Consider the following 19,570-nt stretch of genomic DNA (forward strand, 5'->3'; position numbering starts at 1 on the left):
GTAGAAGACATGTTGTTAATTTTATGTTTCCAAATACGACCCTTAGCTTGATTGACTGCTTATGTATGCACTTACAGAAATCTGGATGTGTAATATAATTTTCAACAACTGTAAAACTCAGTAGTTGTGGAGCTCTAGATAGTACGACAGTAGCGATAGGCCGTTCGTCAGCTTCAGGGGTCATAACGATTCACTCTTTCAGGAAGTGAAATGGATGGTCAGGATTTAATTGCCCCTCGACGATAAGATAATTTGAGGTGGCGCACAAACTCGAATCGAAGGAACTGTCCCGGCACTTGCCTGTATAATTTAGGGAATCCATAAAAAACACAAGTGTTGATGGCCGAATGGGGCTTTGCATCTCTTTACTCCCAAATCCCTGAGTAGAATTTACAGAACGTGGTCAACATACTTACGGAGACGGTCCGCTGTTTTTCACTTAGTTAGGCTGCACTCACGTTGAAGTCCCTATTTCTGGAGGCTCATCTGTTGTTATTCAATCTGCGGCACACCTTCCTTCCATAAAAAGGAAAAAAAAACGTTTTCCAAACGTTTCCTGCATCACTAGTTACTTATAAGCTTGTGCTTGTTTTTCGTTTTGTCCTGCCGGTTGACAAATCCATGCTGCAAACCGTGCTTGCTTGCATTTCTCATGTCTGCCTGCTGCTTCCTTCACGTCATCCGGATGAGCGAGTTACCTCCGTTAGATAGTATCCTTCCTTCATGGTCCCGGATACTGTGCGACTGGTCAGTAGGTAACATTCATTGCAAAACATACCAGGACAGGAAAGGGTAGAGTGGAAATCCTAATAGCTTCTGGCTTAACTCCTCAGATACAAGACTAATTTGCGGCTGATTAATTCCAGGTGGCGGCCTGTGTGGTATTTATGCAATCAGCGTTATAAATCACAGCTCTTCCCTGAAAGGAGAACGGGAAGCTAAGATTTTAATGTCCTTTCGATGAAGAGGTCATTAGGGACTCCTGGAGCGGCCAAATAAATCTAAATATTAATTTAATCGTTGATAGGATAGGTGCCAAACACACATAACAAATCGTAGGAAAGAAAGGTGCTACACTAAGATTCACTTGAAGGATCAGGAAGTAAAGTGTAGTCTACCAACTACTGAGGTATCTTACAAAACCCTCATTTAATTGATGTTTGAGTATTGCTCCTCATGCTTGAGTCTTTACAGAATAGGATTGATAGACGAGACAAGGAAGAGTCAAAGAAGTGCAGTGCGGTTCGACATGGGTTTGTTCAGTAAGGACGTAATCGTCAGGGGGATCCAATTCCATTAGCATATAGTACCAGAGAGACATTGTGTATCACGATTTGGTTTATTGTTTCAATTCTGAGAACGAATTCTCCCACATCAACCAACCAATGTATAGCCCCTTCAGCCGGCCGTTGTGGCAGAACGGCTCTAGGTGCTTCAGTCTGGAATCGCGCGACCACTACGGTCGCAGGTTCGAATCCTGCCTCGGGCATGGATGTGTTTGTGATGTCCTTGGTTAGTTAAGTTTAAGTAGTTCTACGTTCTAGGGAATTGATGACCTCTGATGTTCAGTCCCATAGTGCTCAGAGCCATTAGAGCCATTTTTTTTTAATTTATCTTCTTCCTACAGATATCACACGAAATATTATGAAGGTAAAAGCAAAGATTTCCGATGTTACACGAATGTTTATCATCAGTAGTTATCCCCACATACCATTTGCGACGGGAACAGAATGGCAAAGTAATAGTGATACCCAAGATATTACCCGTCACACACTATAAGGTGGCTGGCAGAGTATAGCTGTGGATTTAGATGAATTTGGGATGGATCTGTTTCTACCATTTTTGGCCGCAATGTGATTTGGGATTTGTAACGATTAACACTCAGTGCAGTCTCGTAAAAACTTTTCCCTTGCTTTATAGTAATGTTCATACATACAAGACAGACATCTCATTTATCTCAGGTTGCACCTGATAATTCGTCTACATGTAAACTTTCACTCTACTATTAAGCTGTCAGTTTTACAAATTTCCTCAACCAGGTGCGTTGGCTTTGGAATTCAACATGAACTGTCAAATTTCTCTAGCAAACATTCAACACTTAAGATAGTCTGTATAGTGATCAGATGACTTAATGTTTAATGACAGCAGATACGAACTGATCTACAAGAGGCGTAGCTGTACTTAAAGAAATACACTCCTGGAAATGGAAAAAAGAACACATTGACACCGGTGTGTCAGACCCACCATACTTGCTCCGGACACTGCGAGAGGGCTGTACAAGCAATGATCACACGCACGGCACAGCGGACACACAAGGAACCGCGGTGTTGGCCGTCGAATGGCGCTAGCTGCGCAGCATTTGTGCACCGCCGCCGTCAGTGTCAGCTAGTTTGCCGTGGCATACGGAGCTCCATCGCAGTCTTTAACACTGGTAGCATGCCGCGATAGCGTAGACGTGAACCGTATGTGCAGTTGACGGACTTTGAGCGAGGGCGTATAGTGGGCATGCGGGAGGCTGGGTGGACGTACCGCCGAATAGCTCAACACGTGGGGCGTGAGGTCTCCACAGTACATCGATGTTGTCGCCAGTGGTCGGCGGAAGGTGCACGTGCCCGTCGACCTGGGACCGGACCGCAGCGACGCACGGATGCACGCCAAGACCGTAGGATCCTACGCAGTGCCGTAGGGGACCGCACCGCCACTTCCCAGCAAATTAGGGACACTGTTGCTCCTGGGGTATCGGCGAGGACCATTCGCAACCGTCTCCATGAAGCTGGCCTACGGTCCCGCACACCGTTAGGCCGTCTTCCGCTCACGCCCCAACATCGTGCAGCCCGCCTCCAGTGGTGTCGCGACAGGCGTGAATGGAGGGACGAATGGAGACGTGTCGTCTTCAGCGATTAGAGTCGCTTCTGCCTTGGTGCCAATGATGGTCGTATGCGTGTTTGGCGCCGTGCAGGTGAGCGCCACAATCAGGACTGCATACGACCGAGGCACACAGGGCCAACACCCGGCATCATGGTGTGGGGAGCGATCTCCTACACTGGCCGTACACCACTGGTGATCGTCGAGGGGACACTGAATAGTGCACGGTACATCCAAACCGTCATCGAACCCATCGTTCTACCATTCCTAGACCGGCAAGGGAACTTGCTGTTCCAACAGGACAATGCACGTCCGCATGTATCCCGTGCCACCCAACGTGCTCTAGAAGGTGTAAGTCAACTACCCTGGCCAGCAAGATCTCCGGATCTGTCCCCCATTGAGTATGTTTGGGACTGGATGAAGCGTCGTCTCACGCGGTCTGCACGTCCAGCACGAACGCTGGTCCAACTGAGGCGCCAGGTGGAAATGGCATGGCAAGCCGTTCCACAGGACTACATCCAGCATCTCTACGATCGTCTCCATGGGAGAATAGCAGCCTGCATTGTTGCGAAAGGTGGATATACACTGTACTAGTGCCGACATTGTGCATGCTCTGTTGCCTGTGTCTATGTGCCTGTGGTTCTGTCAGTGTGATCATGTGATGTATCTGACCCCAGGAATGTGTCAATAAAGTTTCCCCTATCCTGGGACAATGAATTCACGGTGTTCTTATTTCAATTTCCAGGAGTGTATTTCTGTATACAAATTGGAGGTGGATAGTGGAAGAACGGAAAGGAAAGGGAGAAAATCACTGTCAACTGAATCGGGACATTACGCAGAAACAGAGGCGTTGAATGGAAGTGTCTACTATACCAGGACTCGAACCCAAGACCTCCTTCTTACTAGACAGGTGCGTTAACCACTGCACGATTCCGGATACAGCGTTAACGCAACTGCGCCAACTATCTCGACACGCCTCACTGCCGATTCACATTCCCACTGAGCGCCACCTATCTGCAGTCTCTGTCCATTTTCTCAATGTTCGCTCTACGAGATTTCCAAAAAGAGGTCGGACGTATTTGTACATCCGTAATGAAGAAGTAGGATCCATTGCCCAACTAGGCCTATTAAATTAAATGAATATGTAGTGTCTGTTCTCTCGAACGTGTCCGAAAGAACAGACACCAAGCATTAGCTCCGTGTGGAGCTGCCGCCTTGTTTGTAAATATTATTCAAATTATTCCAGCCTCCAGGTATATAAAGGGTGTCCCATGAGAAATGATCAGTATTCAGGGATGTTTCTGGAGCGGTCATTCAAAGCAAAATGTCTAGTAAACGTGGGCTCTAAAATACATACCTTGAGAGCTGCGACAACGTGTTCATCATCGCTGCTGTGAAATACATCTCTTCCACTGAACAAGTGCCCATAGCTCATAAGGTATGCTTTTTAGAGTCCATGATTACTGGACTTATTTTCTTAGAATGGTATTTCCTGTCATATCCCTGAATACTGACCATTTCTGCTGGGACATCCTGTAGAGACGGACTCGTAAAGTTCCAGCGATGTAGTATGTACGGTCCGTAGTTCCAACTACAGTAGCTGCAGGGCCAAGGTGTCGCTCATATTGATCACATGGACATAGCCATTACTCCTCTACCTAGCTTTTGATGCAGGTTTAATAGTCTGTATTTGATTACTGAAGCCATAATAACGTCAGCTCTTGACTTTAGCTATTGACTCACTTTTTGAACCCAGTTGTTGATTTTGGAGCCCCGCTGCCGTCTGTGGCGCTTTGTAAGACGATTCTGGGTATTGTTCGCGGCACTGATTCGGGCACACGTTAAATGATGTCGTACTGTTTCCTCGCCACTGTGTTTTCGGATATCGAATCATCTTCGATCTAAGTTTCAAGACACTACATGGCCAGCGACAATGACCTGCCTAGCTTACTGACAGGCTACGACACTTCAGTTACGAATTACAGAACGAAGTATGTGCACAGTCGTAAACATTCCCCGTCAATAAAACTGGTAATTCTGGGGAACTTCCCCCGTAGCAAAACACGAATTGTATTCTAGACTGACATATGAGACAAAACAGAAGAAATTTACTCTCTGATTAAAGAGTGTTAGTCTGGATGTGATTTTAAGCGGTTTCCTATAATACTTTAGATGACTGCCGGGCTCATTCTAGTTTTGCTCGTGAAACAAAGCACATCGCCAGTGAATAACATAATACACACATCAGAAAAGTTTTGCATCACCCCGGTTTCCCGAACTCCTGAAGATAGACGTTGACTGTGGATATTTTATCACAGACACAGTCCCTTTGACTGTTCAAAGATATCGCTAAATCCGAGCAAAGATGTAAACAACCATGCATGAGCAGCACCTATTAGACGTAGGAGGTCCGACAGCCGATCAGTTCCCCTCATTCCACCAGTAATGCGGCTCGTGTTGTCTGAAGTTCAACCATGCCCAGACGGTCACTACCGCTGTTCGATCACGTCAGCATTGTTACTTGGTGCCAGGAAGGGCTCTCAACACAGGAGTGTCCGGACGTCTCGGAGTTAACCAAAGCGATGTTGTTCGGACATGGAGGAGATACAGAGATACAGGAACTGTCTATGACATGCCTCGCTCAGGCCACCCAAGGGCTACTACTGCAGTGGATGACCGCTACCTACGGATTATGGCTAGGAGGATCCCTGACAGCTAAACTATCGTGTTGAATAACGCATTTAATGCAGCAACAGGACGTCGTGTTACGACTTAAACTGTGCACAATAGGCTGCATGATGCGCAACTTCACTCCCGACTTCCATGGCGAAGTCTATCTTTGCAACCACGAGGACGTGCAGCATGGTGCAGATGGGCCCAACAACATGCCGAATGGACCGCTCAGAATTGGCATCACGTTCTCTTGACCAATGAGTGTCGCATAAGATTTCAACCAGGCAATCGTCGGAGACGAGTTTGGAGGCAACCCGGTCAGACTGAACGCCTTAGATACACTGTCCAGCGAGTGCAACAACGTTGAGGTTCCCTGTAGTTTTGGGGTGGCATTATGTGGGTCCGACGTACGCCGCTGGTGATCATGGTAGGCGCCTTAACGGCTGTACTATATGTGAATGCCATCCACCGACCGATAGGGCGACCATATCGGCAGCATACTGCCGAGGCATTCGTAATCATGGATGACAATTCTCGCCCCCATCGTGCACATCTTGTGAATGACTTCCTTCAGGATACTGACATCACTCGACTAGAGTGGCCAGCATGTTCCCCAGACATGATCACTGTCGAACATGCCTGGGATAGATTTAGAAGGGCTGTTTATGGACGACAGGACCCATCAACCATTCTGAAGGATCTACGCCGAATCACCGGTGAAGAGTGGGACAATCTGGAGCAACAGTGCCTTGATGAACCTGTAGATATATGCCACGACGAATACAGGCATGCATCAATCGAAGAAGTCGTGCTACTGCGTATTAGAGATTCCGGTGTGTACAGCAATGAGGACCATCACCTCTGAAGATCTCGCTTTATGGTAGTACAAAATGCGGTGTGTGATTTTCATGAACAATAAAAAAAGGCGAAAATGATGCTTCTGTTGATCTCTATTCCAATTTTCAGTACAGGTTCCGGAACTCTCGGAACCGAGGTAATGTAAAACCTTTTCTAATTTGTGTATTTATGTTTGTATTACTAGATCTCGCCGCGCGGGATTAGCCGAGCGGTCTAAGACGCTGCAGTCGTGGACTATGCTGCTGATTCCGGCGGAGATTCGAGTCTTCCGTCGGGCATGGGTGTGTGTGTTTGTCCTTAGGATAATTTAGGTTAAGTAGTGTGTAAGCTTAGGGACTGATGACCTTAGCAGTTAAGTCCCATAAGATTTCACACACATCTGAACATTTTTGAACTAGATCTCGATGAAAGATAAAGTACAATGCCTCGATCTTGGTGGAACAATGATGTGGGTTCATGAAGGCTATCGTGTCACGGAAAGAAAGGAGCACAACCGCCATCAGGAAGTCATCGACAGGCGTAGGAAGTGCAGTTTCAGAGCTACTCGACGAATAACACAAATAACGTTAAAGTGCTGATTCGAGAGTGCAGAAGATAGGGAGGTAGGTTAGATTCTTTATTTCTTTCTCGCTTCGGAGCACGAATACCACCTACACATGTGTTTTTGTTGACACCCATCAACACATACCTATGTCTTCTACATACAAGTTTTCATCTTTCTCGTTTAATAAGTGTATATTATAAAAGTGGATGTACGCAAGTATATGCGGACACGTATATATGTATGTCTGTCTGTATGTATGAACTGAAAACTGAGGTGACAAATCGTGAGAGGTGGCGCAGTGGTTAGCTCAGTGGAATCGCATTCGTGAGGACGATGGTTCAAACCTGCGTCTGGCCATCCCGTGATTTCCCTAAATCGCTCTAGGCAGATACCGTGATGTTTCCTTTCAAAGGACACGGCCGATTTCGTTCCCTATCCTGGACGTAATAAGAGATTGTGCTCCGACTCTACTGACCTCGATGTCGACGAGACATAAAAGTCTATTTTTCTTCCTTCTTTCCTGAGATGAACAAAAGTCATGGGATAGCGATAACATATATACAGATGACGGTATTATCGCGTCCACAGGGTATGAAAGGGCAGTACATTAGCGGAGGTGTCATATGTACTCAGGTGATTCATGTGAAAAGATTTACAACGTGATTACTGCCACACGACAGGAATTAACAGACTTTCAACGCGAAATAGTAGTTTGAGCTAGACGCATGAGGCAATCCATTTCGGAAATCGTTTGGGTATTTAGTATTCTGAGATCTTCAGTGTCGAGAGCGTGACGACAATACCAAATGGAAGGCATCATCTCTCACCACAGACAACGCAGTGGCCTTCGCTTAACCACCGAGAGCAGCAGCTTTTGGGTAGTGCTGTCAGTGCTAACAGACGAGCAACACTGCGTGAAATAACCGCAGGATTCAGTGTGGGTTCTACGACAAACGTATCCGTTAGGATAGTGCTGCGAAATTTGGTTCTAATGGCCTATGGCAGCAGATGATCGACGCGAGTGCCTTTGGTAACCGCACGACATCGCCTGCAGCACCTCTCCTGGTCTCGTGACGGTATCGGTTGCGCTCTAGACTACTGGAACACCGTGACTTGTTCAGCTGAGTTCCGATTTCAGTTGGTAATAGCTAATAGTAGGTTTTGAGTGTGCCATAGACGTCACGAAGCCGTTGACCGAAGTTGTCAACAAGGCACTCTGTAAGCTGATGATGACGTCATAATGGGTGGGTTGTGTTTGCATGTGATGAACTTCGTCCTCTAGTTCATCTAAACCAATGATTGAATGGAAATGGTTGTGTTCGGCTTCTTGAAGACAATTTGCGTCCATTCACGGGCTTCATGTACCCAGAGAACGATGGAATTTTTGTGGATGATAATGCGCCATGTTAGCTGGCCACACTTGTTCGCGATTTGTTTAAAGAACACTCTGGACAATTCAAGGGTATTAATTGGTTAGTGCTTTGGCCCGACATCAGCCCCATCGAACACTGATGGGACATAATCGAGAAGTCTTTTCGTGCATAAAATCCGGCTCCGGCAACACCTTCGAAATTATGGATGGCTAAAAATTCAGCATGGCTCAATATTTATGCAGGGGACTTCCAGCGACTCGTTAATTCCATGCCACGTAGAGTTACTGCACTATGGAAGACAAATGGAGGTACAACACGTTATTAAGAGGTATCCATGACTTTTGTCACCTCCGTGTATGTATGTATGTTCACCATCTCCTCCAGTTGGTCGAGTTCTGCCAAACTTGGTACACCTTTCACTCTTTGTTCGGAAAGAACCACTATGGGTGAAGAACCATCTAACTCGCAAAAGAGTGGCGCTGGGGCTGAAAGAGTAGCGTTGCTCACGCCGCGCAATATAGGCAGACTTCATTCGTTCAGTATTTGACAATGAGAGCACACAGTAATTTGGAACCATGTTTATACAAAATGTCCATCCTATACGACCCTCTTTCTCGCTGACACACCCCACAAAACGATGAAAGAATAAAAGTTTATAGCTTACTACATTTTCCCCGTTCATGCAGTAGAACTGTCGCATCGGGCAAAAACTTTTAATATATTACTTCTTTACTGTTAACTCTATTTGTAACGCATTTTTACAGACGGCATTAACATACACTACTATATGTACCTGCAAAATTATATCGCTATACGATACATGGTTCAGGAGATATGACGTCAAAAAAACTGTGATGTATGAAAAACTGCCACTTCATTTATGACGTTTTAATTTATTGCGTCTTTATTACCGTTTCTATTCGCAACAAATTTCGCAGACAGTATCCACATGTTTCGTTGAATGTTCCTACAAAAGCATGTCATTTTATGACACATATATCACGAGATATGATGTCAAATAGTGATATGCGTGACAAACTGCTACATTTTGCATGACTTTTCAATTTATAACATCTTTATTACTAACTGTACACAAAACCCATTTGGTAGACACTATTCAAGTATACCACTAGATGTACCTGCTAAATTATATCGCTGTATGAAAAATGCACCGGTGTCCAAAATTAAAGCAGCGAACATCTATTTCACCGTCTTGTGTCTAATTCACGGTATAATCATACACACTGTCAACAGACGTCCGTACGATGGTGTTTCGCGCAGAAGGTGGCATTCCGGTCAATAGACAACCACGCTAACGATGACACTAGGGCACCTATCAAACGGGGCAGTGTTTGCCGCTTAGTCCTACATCCACAATAGCTGTGTACACAGTCGAAGTATGGCACAAGGGAGACGCCTACCAGACTCTCTGCTGTGGAGGGCCATGAGGAGAATGGAAGAAATATGGGACTTAACTTCTGAGGTCATCAGTCCCCTAGAACTTAGAACTACTTAAACCTAGCTAACCTAAGAACAGCACACACATCCATGCCCGAGGCAGGATTCGAACCTGCGACTGTAGCGGTCACGCGGTTCGAGACTGTAGCGCCTAGAACCGCTCGGCCACTCCGGCCGTCAAAAATAGAAGAAGGACAGTCGCAAACCGATGTGGCCCGATGGTTGGTTGGTTTTGAGGAAGGAGACCAAACAGCGAGTCATCGGTCTCATCGGGTTAGGGAAGGACGGGGAAGGAAGTCGGCCGTGCCCTTTGAAAGAAACCATCCCGGCATTAGCCTCGAGCGCGTTAGGGAAATCACGGAAAACCTAAATCAGGATGGCCGGACGCGGGATTGAACCGTCGTCCTCCCGAATGCGAGTCCAGTGTCTAACCACTGCGCCAACTTGCTCGGTGGCCCGATGGCTTCATGTGAATCGTTCTGTTATTTCCCAGATACGGCGATAATTTATAGAGACCGAAACAGTATCCAGAAGATCCGAAGATCAGGGCAGGGCCGACCAAGTATGATATGAAAAAGAGAGGAGGGTTATTTGGCTGTAAATACACGACGGTACCCCCTTAGTACTGCACGGCAACTGGCATCTGACCTCGCAGGGTCCGCTGTATGTGTTGTATCGAGATAAACGGTGACAGAAGGCTTCGGCAGAGTGGTCTTTATTGTAGGAGAACTGCTGCATGTGTACCTCTGATGCGTTTTCGCAGAAGGATACGTCTAGACAGGAGTCGTCAACATACCACGTCGAATAGTGGGTCAATGTTCTTTTTTCGGAGATGAGTCCCGATTGGGTCTGGAGAGTGATTCTCCAAGCATTCGTATCCGGAAGGAATGTGGAAAACGATTTCGGGACCCAAAAACTGTGGAAAGAGACCGATATCGAGGAGGATCCCTTATGATGAGGGCAGGAATTATGTGGACCTCTCGAACACTACTTCCTGAAATTGTAGGGATGTGTCGGCAAGGTTTAAGATCTTGGGACCCTATGAGCCGTTGTTGCGAGGTGGTGTGGACCCAGACTTCGTATTGATCGACGATAATACTCGATCTCATATAGAACGGGTGGTTGATGTTTCCCTGGAAACGGATAATGCTGCAAGCATGGCGTCTCTCGGTTTGATTCCCATAGAGCATGTCTGGGATGCACTAGGGAGACAGGTTGCATCACGTTAACAACTACCAACCACTCTGCAAAAGTTGCAAGCAGCTGTGCAGGAGGAATGGGCGTTATTGCCTAAACATGAGACTGATGACATCATTCATAGCATGCTCGGTCGATGTCGGACCTGTATTCCTGGCAGAGGTGGTCGCACCCTATACTGAGCACATTTATCCCTTGTCAGAATTTGTGCGCAAATCCGTTACGTGGGAAGAAACGAGACAATTTTCGTTTACCGTTATATATGTAGGAGCTATATATGTTCTACATCTGCATGTGCATCATACTCTGCAAGCCACCTAATTGTGTGTGGCGGAGCGTATTTTCGGTACCACTATTTGATCCCTCCAACCCTGTTCCACTCGCGAATAGTGCGTGGGAAGAATGATTGTCGGTAAGTCTCTGTATTGGCTCTAATTTCCCGAAATTTCTCCTCGTAGTCAATAGGCGAGATGTATGTGGGGACAAGTAATATGTTGTCTGGCTCCTCCTGAAAAGTGCTGTCTTGAAATTTCAATAGTAAATCTCTCCGTGATGCACAACGTCTCTCTTGTAACGTCTGCCAATGGAGTTTGTTTTGTATCTCCGTAACGCTCTCTCGCCAGCTAAACGATCCCGTGACGAAACGCTCCGCTCATCGTTGGCTCTTCTATATCTCCTCTATCAGTCCTACCTCATAGGGATCCCAGATAGATGAACAATACTCAAGAAACGGGCGAACGAGCTCCTTATAAGCCACTTCTTTCGTGGATGATTTACATTTCCTTAAGATTCTTCCTATGAATCTGTGTCTGGTGTCTGCTTTTCCCGCTATGTGTTTTATATGGTCATTCCACATAAGGTATCTCTGGATAATTACGCCAAGATATTTTACGACAAATACTGTCTCCAGCAGTATGTCGTCAATAGTGTAGCTGTACAGTAGTGGATTTGTTTTCCTACGTATGCTCAAAATGTTACATTTATTTACGTTCAAGATCAACTACCAGAGTCTGCACCATTCATCAACTCTCTGCAGGTCGTTCTGCAAATTCTTACTATCTTCTGCCTTTGATACTTTGGTATAAACAACTGCATCATCTGTGAATAGCCTTAAAGAGCATCCGACGCTTTCTACTAGATCATTTATATATATTGTAAACAGGAATGGTCCTATCACACTTCCCTGTGGAACTCCGGATATTACCTTTACATGTGTCGATGTAGTTCCGTTAAGAGCGATGTGTTGAGTTCTATCTGCAAGATAGTCTTGAATCCAATGGCAGATCTGCTCTCCTTAAGCTCGTATTTTTTTTCATTAAACGGTAATGTGGGACGGTGTCAAAAGCATTACTGAAATCAAGGAACACGGCATTAACCTTAGTGTCGTTGTCCTCTGCGCTGTGGATCTCACGGAGAAGCAGAGCGAGCTGAGTTTCGCAGGATCTCTGTTTGCGGAATCCATATTGATTTTTCTAAAGGAGCTGTTCATTTTCCAAGAACGTCATAATACTTGAACGTAAAACATGTTCCATAATTGTACAACAGATAGACGTCGACGATATAGGTCTATAATTGTGTGGATCTGTCTTACAGCCTTTTTTAAAAACGGGAATGTCCTGCGCTTTTTTCCAGTCATTAGGTATTTTTCTTTGCTCAAGCGATCTACGATAAATTACTGCCAGAAGGGGAACAACTTCTTTCGCATAATCCTTATAGAATCTTAGAGGTATCTCATCTGGTCCTTAATCCTTTCCACTACTAAGCGATTGTAGCTGCTTTTCAGTTCGGCGTTCGGTTATCTCAGTATCTGCCATTTCGACGTTCGCACGATGATTGAAAGGAGGGTTAGTGTTACGATCTTCGACGGTGAAACAACTTCGGAAGACCGAATTCAGTATTTCGGCCGTCTCTCTGTTATCTTCCGTTTCGGTGCCGGTGTGGTCGCTGAGATAATGAATAGATGATTTTGACCCACTTACTGATTTTACGTATTACCAAAATCTCCTAGGGGATTTTCTCAGATCGGTTTACAACGTCTTACTTTCAAATTCATTGAACGCTGCTCTCATTGCTCTCCTTACACTCATTTTCTCTTCGTTCAGCTTTTGTTTGTCAGCTAGAGTTTTACTTAAATCTGAGATGAAGAGTTCTTTGTTCACGTAGCGCTTTTCTAACACGGATATTAAACCATGCTGGATCTTTCGTATCCCTTAAAACCTTACTCGGAACATACTTGTCCAGGGCATATCGAGAGAGGCCTTTGAATTTTTTTCCATTAGTTCTTCACATCTTCGTCCTCATCGCCGAATATTTCATGCTGACTTCTGATATATTCTGAAATTTTTATCCTGTCACCCTCGCTGAGCAAATATATCTTCCTAACTTTCTTAACATTCCTTGTAGGACTCGTCGGTACAGATGCTGCCACAGCCTTATGATCGCTGATACCTTCCTCTACGTTGACTGATTCGACAAGTTCAGGTCTGTTTTTTTTTCCAGGAGGTCTACGACGTTACCCTCACGAGTTGGTTCTGTAAGTATCTGCTCAAGGTAATTTTCGGACAAGACACCAGAACAATGCCACACGGTTCCTTGTCTCTGGCACCAGTTTTGATGGCATAACACTCCCAATCTATACCTGGCAAGTTGAAGTCACCCCCTATTACAACGGCATGATCAGGAAAATTGCTAATGATGTTGTGCTAGCTCTGTCTGAAGGGTTTTACAACTACAGATCCTGACCCAGGTGGTCTATAAAAGCATCCGATCACCATTTTTGACCGTTCTTTAATACTCAATTTCACCCAGATTAATTCACATTCGGAATCCGTGATAACGTCGCTAGATTTTTATCGAATATTTTACTGCAATAAACATGCCGCAACCACTGGCGATTAACCTATCCTTACGATAAACATTCCAGTCTGAACTTAGGGTTTCGTTGTCACTGACGTCTGACTTCAACCAGCTTTCTTTTCCCATTCTTATCTGTGCATTATAACTTTCAATAACCGATAATAATTCTCGGACCTTTCTAAATTCTTTACGTTGTTTCTACTTTACTATCACCTGTTTATACCGTTTCGTGGCAAAATAAACGCAACGTTGCAAAATTTCCGCTTGATACGTTAATTCTGGACAGTAGTGTAGTTCACAAGATATGACGTCATAAACATTGAACTGGATGGAAACGAAACTACAAGGTGAAATTCACATGAGATACAGGTGAAATATGTGTACACATACGTGTGAAATATGTTAAATATATGTGAAGTACATTGGATATGTGCGTACACAAGCAAAGCAGTGGATAAATGCTGCTCCTAAACCCCTGGATAGATTTTAGGGATACTTGGTACAGGTATTTTTACTATCTAGAAAGGAATATTTTGTGGACGAGAACCAGCAACTCCCTATTGAGAGGAGGTGACGGCTTGGAGAGAGAAGGGGAGAGGAGGAGATGAACAGACAGAGGGAGTGAAGTAGGAGATGCACAGAAAGGGATGAGTAGGAGATGGACACCGTGGGCGCGCAGATTGAGAGAGAGAGAGGGAGAGAGAGAGAAAGAGAGAGAGAGGAGGTTCAGATGGACAGAGAGAGGGGCAGGAGGAGATAGAGAGTGGAGGGTGGAAGAAGTGTGCAGAGAGAGGGGGAAGAAGAGTTGGGCATAGTGATGAGGACGGAGAAGAAGGACTAATACATGACAGAAATAAATACATACCTGGGCAACGCCAGGCTCTCAGCTAGTCTTTCGTTAAAAGTAGGAGTCCATTGTAAAAATTTATTATTAGTAGGCTCTCGGTTATGTAAGTTACTTCGTTAAATTGTCTGTACATAGGGCAGATAGTGCAATTAGAAGAATCGACGTTGATTTTTACTGTCATAGAATGCCTTTGCAGTTTAGACAAAATTTCATTCCATTCCCAGTAGCTGATTACTAAATATAATTAATTAGCATTACAAAGTAGTACTAAATACAGTGATACACAGCAGGCAAGAACAGCTAGAGAAACAAAAATTCATTTGTTACCCTCTAATGTAATGATTTTTCTCCTTACATTAATAAAGGGAAACTTGAGCACATTTCAGTTAAGAAGATCTCCTCTTCATACTCTTCTTTCCTTAAACTACAGAGTACTTCTTTTTTTAAATCTAATGTCGAATGGTTTTATTCAACGTCTGCTTTGGTTGTTTTGAGACTCGCAATTCGAACAGTCCGTATCTGCCCTAACACGATAAAGTTTCGTGGCAAAGAAAGTACACCAGAAGGCTAGCCCCACTATTAGGAGTCATGAAAATTGTGACTTTCGTTCTAGTCAACATAAGGAAGACGTTCTCTCACATAACGTCCCGCTATCACTGAAGACTTAAGAACGCTGCAGTACACTTAGCTCATCTGTTGAAACTCCTTAGATGTAATGCAATGCGAACATTTGCAATTTGTATGTTAGGAATGACAGATATTGTGTTCCACGTGAGTCACTGGTAAAGTTCAAAGATATTACTAAACATAACATTGATATTTGAATTACAATTAGTTAACTATTGAAACTGTTAAATTAAAATTAATTACTGTCACTAATAACACCATATAAATATTGAATAGTTGATGAGACTTACACTTTGGATCTCTCTAGAATGTCATTACCAGCTTTTTTAATTACTGAAGCCATGACTTGATATTGGAGTAAATATATGAGAACGTGTATTGGAGTAAATTTGTGGGAGTGTTGTGGTAATGAAATATATGCTATAATTTCGATTTATAGCATGTTATGTGAAATAATTTTACAAAATTTTTCCTCGATTACTGTATGAAATTAATTAATACGTTTACTTTCGTGCTGCAAATAGCTTTTATTGGGATGACTTCTTGTGATGTGCCAATCCTCTTAACCCTTTGTCACAATATGGGCTCGAGGACTTGATTTAAGAGTGGATCTCAGGTATTTCATTGGCATGATTACATAATTGTCACTTCGTTGGCTAAGATGGACGTACCATATGAAGTCTGTTGCCACTTCCGTGTAAGTTAATGGTGCCTTCGTCAGCCTGTGTTTAGCGATGATTCATCTGTGACCGCTTTTCATGGGTTAGTCCCACCCTATTTCATATTCATAGCAGGCAGTATCTTGTGCAGTTAAGTGTTTCTGTCCCACCTACTTGGCTCATAAACGAGAAGTAGCAATTTCGACGTTTTAAATGCTTTCTAAGAAGCATCAAAACTGCCTTCATCAACTCAAATGGGTAGACTGGTCCGTCTCTGAGAGGCTAACCATATATTTGACTTGACACGACAAGGGATGAATTAAATACATAAACGTGTAAATGACTCACCGTAAATATAGCATGAGAGTAAAATTTGCAACGTGCATCCACAAATGCTCTAATGATATAATCAGTAATAAAACTTGTTGTAGGGTATTCAGTAGTGAGTGATATTGGAATACACTGTTTCAGAGGAAACTTATCAGAGGCCATTATTCTAAGTGAGAATTTTGGAGTACTTGCTTAATACGTTTCTAATTAAGTAAATAAAAAATTACTTCCTTTGCTGTCGAGAGAACTAGCAGTAATGCGCGCAAACGAGAGCAACTGAGAAGAAACTTCGGACACAATTCAACGGTGCTTATATTATTAGTAAAGGAGCAGTAATATTCAGATTTTTCCACCTAGTCCGAAAGACGTAAGACTTTGAAAGAATATGTAAATTTATTAATATTTTAATGGGACTGTGCTGTCCCGATTTTCAGTACACTATGTGTGTAAGTGCGTCACTCTGAGTAGTTATCAGATGACGCTTACTTTTAGTGTGGCTACCAGAAAACCGAAAGCATCAGTGAAAAAAATCGTTCCATCTTTAGCAACTTAACTTCTATGTCTTACATGATAACTTAGTCACTAAGATACGCAACAAACGGTTCAGAGCGCTTTAAATTATTCTGTGGTTGCTTTAATATTGTCATCCTACTAACGCTACACATTTACCAGCAGCTAGGGAGACATTTGGTTTATCTTGAGTAGGAAACTCCATTACATAAGACGTCACTATAAACACGTCAGCAAGTCAGCCCAAAACCACAGAAATGCTACGTGGATGCTCGTCAGAGAAACCCATTACGCGAGCTACAGCGTTCTGCGCCAGCGTCGGGTCCCAGAAGTCATTAAGACGACCAAGTCAGTCTCAGCAGTTGTTTTCCATTCGCTGCTTCTGCACCGCCTCTCACCGTGTTCCACTTTAACAGTGCAAACAAAGCTACTTAACCGCATGTTCGACAAATGTCATTTCCATGTTAATCGGTTCTTCAGACGAACTGATTTATCGTCTTACCGGGCAGGTCTCCAACCTGCCCCTCAAAAAAACATGAAACACACAGAACGAAGCTTACACGAGGCAAACGAGTTTCCTGCCTTACGTTAACTGGTGGATGTTGAAGCGGTTAAGTCACCAGAACCACCAAATCATGCAGTATGTGTACAAGGAACAGTCTTCTTTCCTTTTGTAGTGCCTTTGTTGCGAATCGGCGCAGGGTCGACATGATTGTTAACGAATTTGGCATGGCTGATTTAAGGAGTGGCCGAATGCCCTTAGTCTCGTCACTCCCTTACCATCCGTGGCGGAATATGTGTACCCAAACTTTCAGTATGTAGCGTTATTCATGTGAGTTCTCTAAATGTTTACGAATCGTGTAACTGTGGCGTGATTTGGATACCAGTCCGTAATTCACTTACTGGTATGCGGGAAACAGCCTAGAAACCACATCCAGGCTGACAGGCACACCGACCCTCGTCGTAAATCCGCTCGCCGGATTCGATCAGGGGTCGCCGCACCTCCCCGTCCCGGAAGACGCTCTGTAACACGCCCAGGTATCCCGGTCGGTTTATAATAATAATAGTAACAACACTAATCTAAATAACAACAATAAATTATATAACCGTATCCATTCACATAATAAATTTCATATGTTTCATTTGTTATAACACTACGCATATCGATGTTTCGTCCATCACCTAGTTACACTTTATATACAGAACTGTCAGACAATATATTTCGTACCCTGTAAAATAGATCCTACTTTACCTTAACCTACTGTAATAGTCCATTTATTGCATAGATGTCAACCCAGTGTTTGTCAGATGCTGTGTGGCTTCTGCGGACGCACTAAGTTCAATAATGCTGAAATAGATAAAACAAATTTTCAGCATAATGTGTCAATACGGACAACACAATAAACAAACTGATAGTATTGCCTCAGCGTACAGAAAGTTTCAAAAGGTTTATCCTATTCCGCAAGATCATGCATGAAGACAGAAAAAATGGGTCAAATGGCTCTGAGCACTATGGGACTTAACTTCTGAGGTCATCAGTCCCCTAGAACTACTTAAATCTAACTACCCTAAGGACATCACACACACCCATGCCCGAGGCAGGATTCGAACCTGCGACCGTAGCGGTCTCACGGTTCCAGACTGTAGCTCCTAGAACCTCTTGGCCACGCCGGCCGGCTGAAGACAGAAACTGGAGACGATTTTCAACTTATGCTTTTAAAGTAAAATTTTACCGTGGCGACAGTTGTAAGTATCTGCCGGTAGGGGATTACCTGGTGCAGCTCTCTCATTCTTTCATTACCCAGTATGAGTCGAGTCTTGATGGCGATAAAACAGGAAAAAGTCGAGTCCTGCAGTCACCGTGTCGTCAGATGCAAGTACATTATATCACGTTTTACTCTTATAGTCATATAATGAAATTCAGTACAGAGTAAGACCTTATTCAGAGTATAAAAAGCGAGTAATAAAACTTAAAATTATATGTGAAATCCAATGCATTCGACTTCAGTCAGTTACTGAAAATAAGGGCCCCGCAGTGATTTGAAAACGACGGACAGTGCTACTCAGTACAGTACGCAGTCGGTACTCTGAAACAGGTTACTTTAAATGGAAAAAAATGGAAATGAGCGTTTGGCGTCATTGGCAGGGAGGCCCATTGCTGGCAGGTCCGGCCGCCTTGGTGCAGGTCTTATTACACCCGACGCCACATTGGGCGACCTGCGCGCCGGATGGGGATGAAATCATGAAGACAGCACAACACCCAGTCCCTGAGCGGAGAAAATCGCCGACCCAGCCGGGAATCGAACCCGGGCCCGTAGGACGGCAATCTGTCACGCTGACCATGTTACAGAGGGTAGCTAACCCTCTGACTCTACACGCTTAGCTACCGTGCCGACATAAAAATCTCATTTTGTTCGCTTTCGTTCGTTGCATCTGCTCGGGGCGGACGTCTTGAGACACCCGTTCGTCGTTGATCGGTTAGTTCAGTTCTGTTATTACAGAGGGCAGCTAACCCTCTAACCGAACACGCTGAGTTACCGATCGCTCAGCTATCGGGGCGGACACTTTAAATTATCACGCCAGATTCGCATGAGCGGTAAACAGTGTCAATGCCAGGACAGACTGTCAGAAGTAACAGCATAAGGAAAATCTAACGAAGTTACGATCGGTATAAATCAGATAGCATGAGAACAGGTTTCTCAAGATACAGATCGTATGACGAAATATGCGACCAATATATGTTACGAGGCTTCTGGGGTGGTCATGACATTTA

At 44.2% G+C, this 19,570-nt stretch overlaps 1 protein-coding gene across 4 annotated transcripts in view; it reads left to right on the forward strand.

The window, feature by feature from the left end:
- The window catches only part of LOC126470475 (adenosine receptor A1-like), a 184,767-nt gene that overhangs the window by 130,082 nt on the left and 35,115 nt on the right, over positions 1 to 19,570 (forward strand). The window contains exon 3 of one of the 4 annotated variants that reach the window (XM_050098343.1): positions 6,581 to 6,677. The exons of the other annotated variants lie outside the window; for them this stretch is intronic. Coding sequence (XP_049954300.1) covers positions 6,581 to 6,677 — 97 coding nt within the window. The remainder of the gene's footprint in view (positions 1 to 6,580; positions 6,678 to 19,570) is intronic. 4 annotated transcript variants of the gene reach the window in all.

This window comes from Schistocerca serialis, chromosome 3, assembly GCF_023864345.2.
Source record: "Schistocerca serialis cubense isolate TAMUIC-IGC-003099 chromosome 3, iqSchSeri2.2, whole genome shotgun sequence".
NCBI classification, from domain to species: domain Eukaryota; kingdom Metazoa; phylum Arthropoda; class Insecta; order Orthoptera; family Acrididae; genus Schistocerca; species Schistocerca serialis.